Source organism: Desmodus rotundus, chromosome 5 (assembly GCF_022682495.2).
Source record: "Desmodus rotundus isolate HL8 chromosome 5, HLdesRot8A.1, whole genome shotgun sequence".
Classification (NCBI taxonomy): Eukaryota; Metazoa; Chordata; class Mammalia; order Chiroptera; family Phyllostomidae; genus Desmodus; species Desmodus rotundus.
Window position 1 is genome coordinate 77,986,049 of NC_071391.1, and position 15,370 is coordinate 78,001,418.

At 36.8% G+C, this 15,370-nt stretch overlaps 1 protein-coding gene across 2 annotated transcripts in view; it reads right to left on the minus strand.

Moving 5' to 3' along the window:
- The window catches only part of CWF19L2 (CWF19 like cell cycle control factor 2), a 105,363-nt gene extending 91,851 nt beyond the window's left edge, over positions 1-13,512 (minus strand). For both annotated transcript variants that reach the window (XM_024570737.3, XM_024570736.3), the window contains exons 1-3: positions 13,357-13,512; positions 11,650-11,760; positions 10,801-10,923 (exon numbers count right to left, since the gene is read on the minus strand). In XM_024570737.3, coding sequence (XP_024426505.2) covers positions 10,801-10,923; positions 11,650-11,760; positions 13,357-13,449 — 327 coding nt within the window. In that variant the 5' untranslated portion in view covers positions 13,450-13,512. The remainder of the gene's footprint in view (positions 1-10,800; positions 10,924-11,649; positions 11,761-13,356) is intronic.
- Between the last annotated feature and the right edge of the window lie 1,858 nt (positions 13,513-15,370).

The window sequence follows — 15,370 nt, forward strand, 5'->3', positions numbered from 1 at the left end:
ACAACAATCTATTGTGGAGTTGGTAACATATGTACAAGTAAAATGTTGACAACAATAGTACAAAATAATATTAAGGGGAAATGAAAACATTCTGTTGTGATGTTCTTATAAATGTGAAATGATATAATATTATTTGAAGGTAAAGCACGGTAAGTTAAAAGATATATATAAAATCTAATGCAGTCATTCAAAAAGAAATGAGGTATACCCAGTAAGCCTATAGTGGAGTTGCAATACAATACTTAAAAAAAGGGACTTCCGGTCAAGATGGAGGCATAGGTAGCCATGCTACATCTCCTTACACAACCATAGAAAGAATTACAATCAGATCTCAAAACTAGTTAACAGCAAGAACCGTCAGAAATCAATCTGTATGAAAGTCCAACCACCAAGGACTTAAAGAAGACACACTCATCCAGACTGGCAGGAGGGGTAGAGTCCCAGAGACAGGAGGAAAAGCGGCGTGGCACAGAAAGGTGGCAGCATTGGTGGAGGTGGCAGCAAACAGATAGGAGGGATACCTTTGGGAGCAACCAATCCCAGCACAAGGCCACACCACACAGCCCACGATTACAGCACAAGGAAGACAGATCTCCATTACCTCTAGCTGTAAAAACCTACAGGGGCTGAGGCGGTGGAAGAAACTGCCGGATTTTCACCACTTAAAGGGTCAGCATCCTCTTAGGATAGACGCAAACCCACCCACTCTGGGATTCACCACTAGGGCAGCAGCTGGAAGGGCACGAGTCCCACACAGGAAGGGGGTAAGGTGACTGGAAATGGAGTGAGCACCTGGCGAACCACCAGATGCCAGGAGGTAGCAGTCCCCCCATGGAGGCCTCCCCACACAGCCACAAAGCAGTGAAGGTTGGCCCACCCTGGCAATTACCTAAAGCTCCACCCCACACAATTTACAGGTGCCTCATCTAAACAGGCCATGCTACTAGGGTAAAAGTAGCTATACTTAATATACAAAATCAAATGCAGGGAGGCTGATAAATTGAGGAGACAAAGAAAAAAAGTCCAAATGAAAGAACAGAACAGAACAAAATCCTCCCAAAAGAACTAAGCAAAACAGATATAGCCAACCTATCAAATGCAGAGTTCAAAACACTGGTTATTAGGATGCTCAGAGACCTCCTTATGAGCACAGCAAAAAAATAAAGGAAGAAATGAAGGTCACTAACTGAAATAAAGAATAAACCACAGGAAACCAACAGAGAAGGAAAAGAAGCTGGGATTCAAACAAATTTGGAATGTTTGGAAGGAAGAGATAAACATTCAACCAGAACAAAAAGAAGAAACAAGAATTCAAAAAATGAGGACAGGCTGAGGAACCTCTGGGACACCACCAAAGGTGCCGACATCTGAATCGTAGGGGTAACGGAAGGAGAAGAGGAAGAGCGAGAAACTGAAAACTTATTTGAAAAAAATGATGAAAGAAAACTTCCCTAATTTGGCAAAAGAAACAGACATACAAGTCTAGGAAACCCCAAACAACAGAGACCCAAACAAGTTGGATACAAAGAGGGCCACACCAAGATACATCATAATTAAAATGCCAAATGTTAAAGATAAAGAGAGAATCTTAAAAGCAGCAAGAGAAAAGCAGAGAATTACCTACAAAGGAGTTCCCATTCGACTATCAGCTGATTTCTCAAAAGAAACTGCAGGCAAGAAGGGCTGGCAAGAAGTATTCAAGGTGATAAAAAGCAAGGACCTACCACTTAGATTACTCTACCCAGCAAAGCTATCATTTAGAATGGAAGGGCAGAGACTTCTGGGCAAGATGGAGGCATAGGTAGACACACTGTACCCCCATTCACAACCAAAAGGAGGACAACAACAAATTTAAAAACAAAAAACAACCAAAACTGACAGAAAGCCAAGGAGTTAAAGAAGAAACATTCATTTAGACTGGTAGGAGGAGCGGAGACGGGTAGCAGAGAGGACTCCTAGCAAGGTGGCAGCTGGAGGACAGGGGAGGGCAAGGCGGTGGCTGGCAGAGCAAGCTGTCCCACATTCACATGCAGATGAACTGGGAGGAACAACAGAGGAGTGAGAAAAACCACACACTCCTCTGTGGTTTATCAGAGGAGTTAACTCCCCAGGGTTCCAGCGCGGGGGAAATAAAATGCCAAAGCCTCTGACTTAAAACACCTGTGGGGACTGAGGCGGTGGGAGAAACTCCCAGCCTCACACGAGAGCTCTTTGGAGAGACCCAGGGTTCTAGAATGTACAAAAACTCACCCACCTGGGAATCAGCACCAGAAGGGCCCAATTTGCTTGTGGAAAGGGAAGTGACTGAAAGCCACGACAGAGCAGAACAAGCGGCACTGTTCACTCTAGGACCCCTCCGCCACATACAGCTGCACCAGCAGCAACGTTGGTTGCCCCACCCTGGCGAACACCTAAGGCTCCGCCCCTTACTATATAACAGGAGCACCAAGACAAAAAAAAATGGCCCAAATGAAAGAACAGATCAAAGCTCTAGAAAAAGTACAACTAATCAACGAAGAGACAGCCAACCTGTCAGATGCAGAGTTCAAATCCCTGGTAATCACAATGCTCACAGAATTGGTTGAATGTGGTCACAAATTAGAAGAAAAATGAAGGCCATGAAAAGCGAAATAAAGGAAAATGAAAAGGGAACCAACAGTGACAGGAAGGAAACCGGGACTCAAATCAATGGTTTGGACCAGAAGGAAGGAAGAAACATTCAACCAGAACAGAATGAAGAAACAAGAATTCAAAAAAATGAGCAGAGGCTTAGGAACCTCCAGGACATCTTGAAATGTTCCAACACCTGAATCATAGGGGTGCCAGAAGGAGAAGAGGAAGAGCAAGAAATTGAAAACTTATTGGAACAAATAATGAAGGAGAACTTCCCCAATCTGACAAAGGAAACAGACTTTCAGGAAGTCCAGGAAGCTCAGAGAGTCCCAAAGAAGCTGGACCCAAGGAAGCACACACCAAGGCACATCATAATTACATTAGCCAAGATGAAACAGAAGGAGAGAATCTTAAAAGCAGTAAGAGAAAAAGAGACAGTTACCTACAAAGGAGTTCCCATAAAACTATCAGCTGATTTCTCAAAAGAAACCTTGCAGGCAAGAAGGGGCTGGAAAGAAGTATTCAAAGTCATGAAAGGCAAGGACCTACATCCAAGATTGCTCTATCCAGCAAAGCTATCATTCAGAATGGAAGGGCAGATACAGTGCTTCCCAGATGAGGTAAAGTTAAAGAATTTCACCAGCACCCAGTCCTTATTATATGAAATGTTAAAGGGACTTATCTAAGAAAAAGAAGATCAAAATATGAACAGTAAAATGACAACAACTCATAGCTATTAACAACTGAACCTAAAAAAATTAAATAAATAAATAAAAATAAATAAAAATAAAAACAAACTAAGCAAACAACTAGAACAGGAACAGAATCACAGAAATGGAGATCACAGGGAGGGTTATCAGAGGAGGAGTGGCGGGGGAGAGGGGGAAAAGGTACACGGAATAAGTAGCATAAATGGTAGGTACAAATACACAGGGGGAGGCTAAGAATAGTGTAGGAAATGTAGACACTAAAGAACTTACATGTACGACCCATGGACATGAACTAAAAGAGGGGCATGCAGGTGAGGCAGGGGTGTGCAGGGCAGAGGAGAATAAAGGGGGGAAATGGGACAACTGTAATAGCATAATTAATAAAATATATTTTAAAAATCACACAGGGCAGATATTTTAGATTCTAAGAAAAGTTAACAATTCAACAACCAAATGCCTGTGAATCTGTTCCCTGTTTCCAACAGCTATAATAGAATACACAAGAATAAAAAAAAAATTAAATTAAATAAACTTAAAAAAAAAAAAAAAAAGAATGGAAGGGCAAATAAAGTGCTTCCCAGACAAGGTAAAGCTAAAGCAATTCATCACCACCAAGCCATTATTACAGAAAATGTTAAAGGGACTTATTTAAGAAAAAAAAAATTCAAAACCATGACCATTAAAAAGGCAACAAATTCACAACTATCAACAACTGAATCTAAAAAACAAAAACAAACTAAGCAAACAATTAGAATAGGAACTGAATCACAGATAGGGAGATCATTTGGCAGGTTATCAGCTGGGAAGGGGAAAGGGAAAAAGGTGCAGTGATTAAGAAACATAATTGGCAGGTACAAAATAGATGAGGGAAGCTAAGAATAATATAGGAAATGGAGAAGCCAAAGAACTTACACACACAACCCATGGACATGAACTAAGTGAGGAGACCGCTGGAGGCAAGGGGAGTACCTAGGCAGAGAGGGGCAAAAGGGGGAAAAATTGGGACAACTGTAATTGCAAAATCAATACAATATACTTAAATTAAAAAAATATATATTTTTTAAAACCCTCAATTAACCCAAAAGAAGTCAGGAAAAAGAAGAGGAAAGAAATAAAGAACAAATTATAGAAACAGAAAAGGGAATAGTGGCATGGTAGACTTAAACTCAATCAGAGCAATAATTACCTTAAACATAACATCTAAACCAGTGCCATCCAACAGAATTTTGTCCAATATGGTAGCCACTACCCTAGCATTATGTGACTACTTAAAAAATTTGGCTAGTGAGAGTGAAGAAAAGAACTTTCAACCTGATACAGCTTTCATGAATTTTAATTTAAATTTTAAAAATCAAATATGGCTGCCACATTAAATAGTGCAGAAAAATCCTCTAACTAAATAGTAAGACATTGGTAGGCTAGATAAAAATGCAAGACCCAAATAAACATTGTCTTCAAGAAAAATACTTTCTTGTTTTTAAAAGTTTTTTATGTTTAAAAAGCTTTTAAACATAAACAGATGCATTAAAACTAAAAGAATAAAAGAAGATATACCATATAAACACAAATAAAACTGAAGAGGCATTATTAATATGATACAAAGTAGACCTTAAGAACATGACCAGAGATAAAGAGGATCATTTCATAATATAATGGTCAATTCATCAAAAAGATATAACAATCCTCAATGTGTATGTACTTCACATAGCTTCAAAATACATAAAACAGAAACTGACAAAATTCAAAGATGAAATAGATACATCCGTAATTACAGTTTAGAGATTTTAATAACTGCTCTCTCATAAACTGATAAAAGAGACAAACAGAAAATCAGTAAGAATACAGAAGACTTAAGGTTATTAATCAACTTTCCCAAATTGACATGTATAGAACACTACACCTAACAACAGGTAGACACACATTCATTTCAAATACACACATGAACTTTTCACCAAGATAAATCACAGGCTAGGCAATAAAATTTGTTTCGATAGTTTTTTAAAAAACAAAATTATACAGAATGTGTTTAATGACAATAGCACAATTCAAAATTAAAAACTGGTGAAATCCAAAAATATCTGGAAATTTTAAAACATATATAACCTATAAGTTTAAAAAAGAGTCAGAAAATATTTTGAAAAGACTAACAATGAAAATAGTGGGGTCGCCAAAAAGTTCATGTGTTTTTTTCCGTAAGACACATTTTTTATTTTCAACAATAACTTTATTGATTTGGATATTTTGAGTATGTCCACTATCTCCCACGCGGTATAATGTTCACTGTTCTCAATTAATGTCTCGATTTGATCATTACCAACTTCAACTGATCTACCCAACCATGGAGCATCGTCCAGCAAGAAATCTCCAGCACAAAACTTCACAAACCACTTTTGACACGTTCTATCACAACACCTTCTCCACCTTTTGTTGCATTTCAGTTGCATTTTTACCTTTCTTGAAATAATAAAGAATATGCCAAAAATGTTTCTTATTTTATTCCACCTTCAATATTAAAATGGCTACACAAATATTCACCAATTTTTATTTTTTTGAAATGCACACTGATGTGACAGCAGTCACAATACAATCTACTAAAATTGTTTTGAATGAAGTTAAAACAACTAAGCACTACTAAAGCCATCTTATGGGAAAAAAAAAAACGAATTTTTTTGGCCAACCCAATATAACACATCAAAATTAGTTACAGGAAAACACAACAGCGCTAAAAGGAAAATTTACAGATTAAATAATTACTAGAAAAGAAGATTTAGAATCAATAATCTATGCATCCACTTTAGGCAATTAGAAAAAAGAAGAGCAAATTAAACACAAAATAAGAATTAGGAAAATAATAATTAAAAGACAGTGTAAATAAATGAAACAGAAAACACACAAACAGAATAATCAATGACACCAAAAGACAATTCTTTGAAATGATGAATAAAACTGATAACCCAAAACCGACTCCGACGAAGGAAACAAAGAGAAAACAAAACTGCCAAAATAAAAAATGAGAGGATATAACCACAGATTTGACAGACATTAAAAAAACAATAAGGGAATATTACAAACAACTTTTGACATAAATTCAACAATTTATGTGAAATAAACTCCTTGCAAACCTAAGTTACCAAAACTAACTAAAGAATAGAAAATATTTAATATAGATATTAAAGGCATTAAATTTGTGCTTAAAAACCACCCTACAAAGAAAACTTGAGGCCCAAAAAGTTCCATTGGTAAATTTTTACAAACACGTAAGGAAGAAAACTCACCAATCTTGTGCAAACTCTTCTAGAAAACTGGAGCATATTTTCCAATTCCTATATAAGGCCAGCATTCCCCTTACCAAAACCCAATTTCCCTCACAAATACATATGCAAAAATTCTCAACAAATTGTAAGCAAATGAACCAGAAAATATATATATATCAAAATGTTTTTATATATAAAATATATATAAATGTATATTTAAAAATAAAATATTTTATAAATAAGTAAACAAAAATGATCCAATAGGTTTTATCCTAAGAATGCAGGTTGGCATAACATTCAAAAATCAACCAACGTAATTCCCACATTAACAGAAGAGAAAAATCATATAATCACATATTAGTAGGTGCAGAAAAGGCATCTGACAGATGCTTGCTCAAGACACCACCTCTCAGAAAAAAAAAATAGAAGAGAATTTGTTTAGCCTCAAAGGGCATAAATGAAAAATCCACAACTAACATTATGCTTAAAGGTAAAAAACTAAACATTTACCTCCTGAGATAAGGAACAAGACAGGGTTGTACACTCTCACCACTCTTTTTCAGCACTAAATTGAAGTCCTAGCTAGTGAACAATTAATAAATGAAAAAAAAGCCACAGAGTGGAAAGAAAAAATTGAGTTTTTTTATTCACACATGACATGATCATGTACTAAGAAATCAACAACAAAAAACTAGTAGCCCTGGCTGGTGTGGCTTAGTGGATTGAGCGCTGGCCTACAAACCAAGGGTCACGGGTTCAATTCCCAGTCAGGGCATATGCCTGGGTTTCGGGCCAGGTCCCCAGTAGGGGATGTGGGAGAGGCAACCACACATTGATGTTTCTCTCCCTCTTTCTCCCTCCCTTCCCCTCTCTCTAAAAATAAATAAATAAATAAATACTACTAGCACTAGTACTTGTAAATATATTAAGGTGACAAGATAAATGTAAATATATAAAAATCAATTGTAAAGGTGCAAACACATAGAAAATGAAATTTATTTTCTAAAAATACTCCTTTTATGATAGCACCCCAAGAAAATAAAATGAAAAAAATAACAAAAGATACGTAAGACTCCTACACTGAAAATTCCAGAACACTGATAGAAATTAAAGCGGAGAAATAAATGAAGAGCTATACCATGCTCATGATGTGTTTGAAGACTTGCTATTTTAGGATATGAATTCTCCCAAAATTAATCCACTGATGCAAACAATTACAATCAAAATATCAACAGACATTTTTGTTGAAAGTGCTAGGGTGATTCCGAAATTTATTTTTAAAATGTAACAAACCAAAACAATTTTTAAAAAGAACAAAATCACAGAATTTATAATACCTGATTCTGAGACTTACCCTAAAACTGCAATAATTAAGACAGTTTGTTTATTGGCCAAGGAGAGACATGTACCTCAGTGGAACAGAAGAGAGAATCTAGAAATTAGCTCACATAAGGATAATTAGAGAAAAGTCAGCCTTCTCAACAAATGATGCTGGAATAACTGGAAACCATTACGAAAAAAAACTAAATGTTGGCACTACACACCATAAACAATACTTAAGTCAGAATGGATCCCTTACAAGCAAAAAGGTCGAATCTATAAAACATGTAGAAAAAAAAACATAGGAAAAAATCTGCACAATCTTGAGATGTGCAAAGATCAGGATTCCAAAAGTAATAATAAGAAAAAATAATGAGAAAAGAAAGTAATTGATACATTGGACTTCACAACAGAAAACACAGAATGACAAATAAAGACTTAAAATGATGCTTTACAATCATCATTGGTCTTCAGGGATGACTTCACACAAAATTTACTACATACAGTAGGATGGACAAAAGTACAGAAACGGACAATACCAAGTGTTGGTAAGAATGCAGAGTAACTGGAACTCTCATCTCACACACGGCTGATAAGAGTGTAAAATAGTCCCACCACTTTTAAAAACAATGACATTTTCCCAAGAGAAATAAAAACATGTATCCAAAAAGACTTGTACACAAACATTCACAGTAACTTTATTCATAAACGCCCCAAGCTAAAAAAAAACAATCCAAATGATTTTCAACAGGTAAACTGATAAACAAATTGTGATATACTCATACACCAAAGTATAGAAAAAGGGAACTACTGATAACATCCAACTACATACATGAGTGCAAAATATTATACTGAGCCAAAGAAGCCCAACACAAAAAAGATCACATTATACAAATAATTTATATGAAATTCCAGAACAAGGAAAACTAATCTATTACGTCATAAAGCAGATATATGGTTGCCTGTTCCCAGAGTGGGGGAAGAGGGAGTGACTATCTTAATTGGCAGGGTTAAACAGATGTATTTACCAAATAGTACACTTTAAATAGGAGCATTTTATTATATGTAAATTATACCTCAGTAAAGTTGGCTTTAAAAAAAACAGAAACCTTGATAAAGTCAAGATATACCTTACAACCTCACATGGATCCTCAGCAATTCATTTGTTGCTTCTCTCTTATTGAAGCAAAATCATTTCAAATTTATATTATTTCCCCAATCCTTCCATCCTACTTCCACTCCCAAATTATCTACTCAGATGATTTTATCTTCTCCACAAAACAGAGAACAGCAGCAGAAACAGTCGGTAATCTGCTCCCCTTCCCCAATACCTCCTCACTTATCTGATTTGTGCACATCTCTACAACTTCCCTCCTAGCTCAGAAGATGCTGCTACTCTTGATCAAAGCTTTCTCCCTGGGGCCTCGCTAATCCACAGCTGTCATTCTCTTCATTATTTATCCTTCTTTCCCTAAAAATATTTTCTCAAAAAGACCTCTCAAATACACATACTCCTCTAACTATCCTTCCATCTTTCCTTCCCTTCACTGTCAGCATAGGCTTCTCTTTCCTTCCTAAATTCACTTCAGTATGAGGTGAGTACTGAGCATGCATTCAAGTATATGTTATGCAACTTAATAGGTATATATGAATGTACATATTGTATGTTGCAAAAAAAAAACTTACATACATTTCCAGGAAAGAACAAAGAACAGGGTAATATGTCTCTAATATAGGGAAATGTCCCTAACCAAATGACATGTTTAGTCAGCCTGGCAGATCTAGCCCCAGGGGATGGGAGTTCTTAACCTGTGATCCCACGTAAACTCAAGGGAGTTTTGTAAAGCCTAATGAAATAAATAACTTTGTATATTAATTTCTTTTTGTAGAAAAGATCACTTTTATCAATTTCTCCATGGAGTCCGCAACCCAAACCCACAAATGTAAAGAGAGTGCCTTTATCTTCTTTTTACTTTAAGATTTTCTAACTGTATTTGCCTCGCGTTATACTCCAAAAACATTTTTTCTATATATTTAAATGTTCCTACCATTACTAAATATGCTAGCTACTTGACAAAACAATCCAGCTATATTTCTCACTATGAGTTTATACACTGCATTCTCATTAAGATAGGCTTTCCTGAGCCAATCATCATCTCAGGGTATGCTGCCAAAACTTTACTTTCTGAAACTACAGGAGGGCCAGACTTTGGAATATGGTGATTCACCTGAAAGCACAGCCTCTGAAGATCATACCTAAGAGACCAATTATCCCTAACATCTCCGGCTCATTGCTCTGTAAGCACAGTATTACTCTTCCTTCCTGGAAACAAGTTGGAAGGCTTTGGCCTGCCTTCCTCTCCTTTGTAAGTCTGCTCATCCCAGAACCGGCTAGAGACAGAGCAGACCCAGCATTCTCTTTCTTTTGGCCCTGAAGATAAATATATAAACACACTATATGTTAAAGACTTAAATGCTAATTTCTGTGAAAAAGCAAATAGGGGTACCAGACTTTGAAATGTCTTGGAATGTCTTTCCCTCATTTGTACAGCACTGCTCTACCCCACTTCTCTTAACTTTCCAACGGCCTCTACGGAACGTCTTTATTGGCTCCTCATTGTAGGTGTTCTTTCTTTTCAGTTTCCCTTGACAATTCATTTATTCTAATGGCTTCAATAAGCAGTGACTCCCAAATCTCATCTCCATCTTCTTACCTCTCTCTTTAACCTAAGACCCGTATTTCTAATATTCCCTGAACATTTCCAAGTAGACGTCTACCAGGCATTTTCATATCCCAACTACTAATATTTTTTAAGTTCTCCTATCTATTAAGCTCCCATACATTATTCTTTAAACTAAATTTTCTCAAGTAGATGCTTTGCTTAGTCTTAGTACATACTTACTGATGAACTATCAGTTGACTCATTGTTTCTTTCATACTTCTGTTTCTTGCTCCTTTTTTTCTTCTCTTTCTTTGCTTTTTTTGAATGCTTGTCTTTTTTCTTCTTTTTCTTCACAGAGTGTTCCTATAAATAATCATTTTGTAGAAAAAAGGACTTAAATTTTAACTTACTTTAAAAGAAGTATCTCAAGGAAAAAAATCTACGTTCCAAAAAACTTTAAATTTTTCAGGAAATGGAACAAGAAACATGACTACATGAATAAAATCTTCTAAGAAACCTTAGCATACTTCTAAAATATATGCACTACTAATAAATCACAGAGCTGAGATATCTTATCAGAAAATATGAGGGAAGTTTTAATTTATTTGTAGATTCATTTGACAGACATATATAATCAAATAAACACACACATATATACAAACACATGTTTATATGTATGTATGTGTATATATCCTTCTATGGCCCCAAAAGAATTTCTAGATTATCAGGCCATTTAAAATATAACAAGATAGCATAAATTAGAATTATGAAAAAAGAAAACAGGAATTGAGACAAAAAACATGACATTAAGCTTAAAATGCATAAGCCTGTACAAATGGTTCAGAAATTTGAAGCTAAACTTTCTATCAGCCAATTCAAGTAACAAAATCTGGCCAATGTCATAATGTCCAAAATATCAAAATATATTATTTTTGCCAGAGATAAAACTATTCTGTAATGCCTACTATGTAATATTCATTCTATAACTTTTGAAAACAGTCTATGAAGTAGCTCCTCCAATATGAACTTGAGTTAAGTACAAAAAATAAGTCAGACATGCTTAAATCAAGGAAGCCTCTTAGTACGCACTTGTGAGAATTGTTCAATCCGCTCATTCACATCAGGCAGCATCCATGTATCCTCACCTCGAAGTCGTTTAAGCTCTTTATGCCTTTCTTCCTTTTCAAAATTGGATTTGGCCTAAAATGTTGAGAGGAAAATTAACACTGATCCAATTGCTTCTCACAAAAAAGTAAAACAAATTCTCTCACTTTCATATATGTTCTCATAAATCAATTTTCCCTTGACAGAAATTCGCTTCTACCAAAGCATTTGGAAAGAGTTTAGGAGAAAAAAAGAAAAGGAAAAGAAAAACCCTCTCGTTCCACATTACCTATCACATTACCAATCTCTAGTGAATTGAGCCCCCAATCAAGGACGGAACCCTGGGACCTATTGTAGGTTTTCCCCTTTCCCTAAGCTCCCAACTTAAAGTCTGACTTTAATCTCTTGCCCCTTCACCATCCCAGTGCGACTGCCTGAGACTTTTCTAATTGATAAGGGACTGACGTCCATACCCTCAATCTGCAATGCCCATAACCCTCTACCCACACCCCAAAAAACGCTTCAGGAAGAGTCATCTTTCTAAATGCAAATGATCATATTGCTAGTTTTTATTCATGCTTCAACAATAAAGTAAGTCAAATAAAATAAGTTCTTCCTAAGAGATTGTTCCTGCCTCTTCATTCTCTCCCCAAACTCCAAAGTTGGATTCGGGCTTCTCAAACTCTATGCATATCTCCATTGTAATATTTATCACAGGTTACAAACCCTACTCTCTCCAAAAGCTGCCCACAGTACCAAAGAGACAAGAATGAAAAATATTTTATTATACATATATGTCACATATGCTCAAATCAAAGAGCAATACTGACCCTTCACCTGTCAAAGATTAATCAATCACCCACTCTTTCCCTTCAAAATCTGGCCGTATCATTATGCCTTCTCCTTCCTATCTCCTCTACTGGCTCCTTCTCATCTGCATTTAAACCTGTTTAAAATCTTCCATCTTCAAACAAATAAAAACAAAAACCCTCACATACTCTATGATACTCTCCCTTTCATTTCCCCCTTCATTGCCACATTTTTTACATCTTTTCAGATAATTTCATACAATTTACTTCCTTCATTCTTTGTAAGGTACCTCTCTGCATCTCAGTCTTAATGAGAAATACAACGGTTCTCAACCTTTTTCCGAGGAGTAAGATTTTCTTGGTCTCTTGTGTCAACCCTTGTTTGCATCAGTAAGGATGTATAATAAGCCAAGAACTGATACCAATATAGTAGGACAGGAGAATGTAATGGTCAAAGACAATTTACTCCAATGCGTCTCACGTTCCTGAAGATTAAAGTTTTCGTTTCACAACACAGCGAGACAGGGCTGGGGCTGTGAAATACACTGGGGAGACTCGTTTTTAGTGGCCAAGTCCCTCGAAAGTGCGCAGCCTATGGGACAGCAATATTAGGGACGGGTTATGTGAACAAGAAAAACAGAGGACAAAAACAGGGCTTCCCGAAAAGAAAACGAGCCACTGGAGCCTGCCGGAGCATCTGGGAGGCGGGAGATCCCCAGGAGTCCGCACGCATCCCAAAGAGAGACCCACTTCTAACCCAGACGAGGTGATACTGAGGTGGGGGAGAAGAGAGGAGTTAGGGAGAAAAGCCAGAGGCCCGGCTCCCAGATAACCTCCATTCCCACGATTCTGCCTGGTTCCAAAAGCGCCGAAACGGATGTACCTGGCGCAACACCTCGGCCCTGGCGATCCGGGTCTGCTCCTTACGCTCTTCGATACTCCTCGCACTTTCAAAATGACGACTGGCAGCCGCCATAGTTGTTGTCGTGCTAAAGTTAGGAAGCCGTCACGAAATCTTAGTTTACGACTGTCGTAATTAATAAACAAACAGGACTTCCGACTTGGAAGAGAACGGGGCTGCTCCACCAAGGGAGCATGCGCGGATCTGAGCTGCGCTTAAGGTTCCGGTGATTACTGCAACACCAGGTTTTAGGGAGGGCTTGAAGGCTGAACTGAGGAGGTGCCCTCCTTCGAGGCCTGGGGTCCCCCTGAGCAGGATTAATGTCACTGTATATTGATTAGGCTCTTTGCACGATACCAACAATATTCTCACCTATTTCCTCTTAAAATCACCGTAGTAGTTTAGAAGCTTGTAGAGTTTAAGCCTGTACATCTCAAGAGTTTTCCACCGAAGTGCCCTTCTCGCCAAAGTGTTTCCCTGGCTGGAGGAATGGGCTGCAGGGAGGCTGACCTGAAAGGTAGAGGACAAGGCAAAATTATTTTGAAGGTTTGGTGTTTTGCTTTGGTGGATTTTTTTCTCCAGGATGTGAAAAAGTCATGTGAATTTTGCATTGTACTCCATAATTTATCGGTGCTTATTTAAGCCGTTGTAAATTTTATTTAATAAAAATAAATTTTTAACCCTATCTTTTAAGAGAAATAAGTGCCTTCACATTTAGTGTAATAACTGCTATATCAGATATCACACTTTTCTATTTAAATTTTACTCTGTACAATTAGTTTTACTGTTTCTTTTTTCTTTTTTTTTTTTTTACCCTTTCCTTACTTTCACTGGCTCGGTCAAGCTTTCCATCATTGGTGTGAAAATCCTACTATATGTTCTAGTTGTGCTAGTTGTTATCTTACAGCTCTTCTATAACATGACTACACGTTTTATATCTTCATTATTAAGTAAAAGTAATAACAATTCATATATCCTTACCTGGATCATCTATTTGCCCAACCCTCTCATTCTCATCAAAATTAAGCCTTTTGGACCCCTTTTCTCCACCATCTACAATCACACACACATACACATTCTTGAATTTTCTAAATTTAAAAAAATTATTTGTAGGATTTTTTTATCATATTTTCTCTATTATACCTGCTTGGCTTCAAAAATCCTCCATTAGTATTTATAAATATTATTACCATCTGTTTTGATTTAATTATATGTTACAAATTTCCTAGCTTACCAGATCTTCCCTTCTCCGATTTCAAAATGTTTTGCTTCTTTATTATGTAAAATTACAATAATACATTTCCACAGTAAAAATTCTAACAATATAAACTCTCCCTTGCTCGCCCTCCCCACTTTGCCCCATATATTTGTGTGTCTGCACACAAATTTGCTTTCCAGTCTACCAATTTACACTACTACCATTAGCATGACGGTTACAACTCTTCATGAATATTGTATACCAGGTTTTTTTAAGTTTTTGTGAAATAGATAAATGAAATTCAAATGCTATATCACTGCTGTTTCACTTTGCTCTTTCCTGATTACTTTTGAGGTTAGCACCTTTCCATAAACATATTCACTATATTTATTTCGTACATTGCCTCTTCAACTTTATTTCTATGATAAGCTCTTCCATGAATCAGGAAACTTTTTATATAAGTGGGAAAAAATGGTCCTAAATTTAAGTTACACTAGGCTATGGTTAACAAACAAAAATGGCTCAGTTTTACAATTGCTTTCTTACAATGGCCCGTGGTAGGTGTTCCTCCCGATGGTTAATTCTGCTCCATGGAGTCATTCAGGAGCCCAGACTGCTTTCATCTTGTTTCACCAGCACCTAGGGTGTTTCTCTCGGCATCCAACCAATGGAAAGGAAAAAAGCGTTGGAGAAGCATGCCTACTCTGTAAGAAACTTGAGCCCAAAATGGAATACATTCCATGTGCTCACAAAACATGGCCAATAACTAATCACATGGCCACACCCCAATGCACAAGG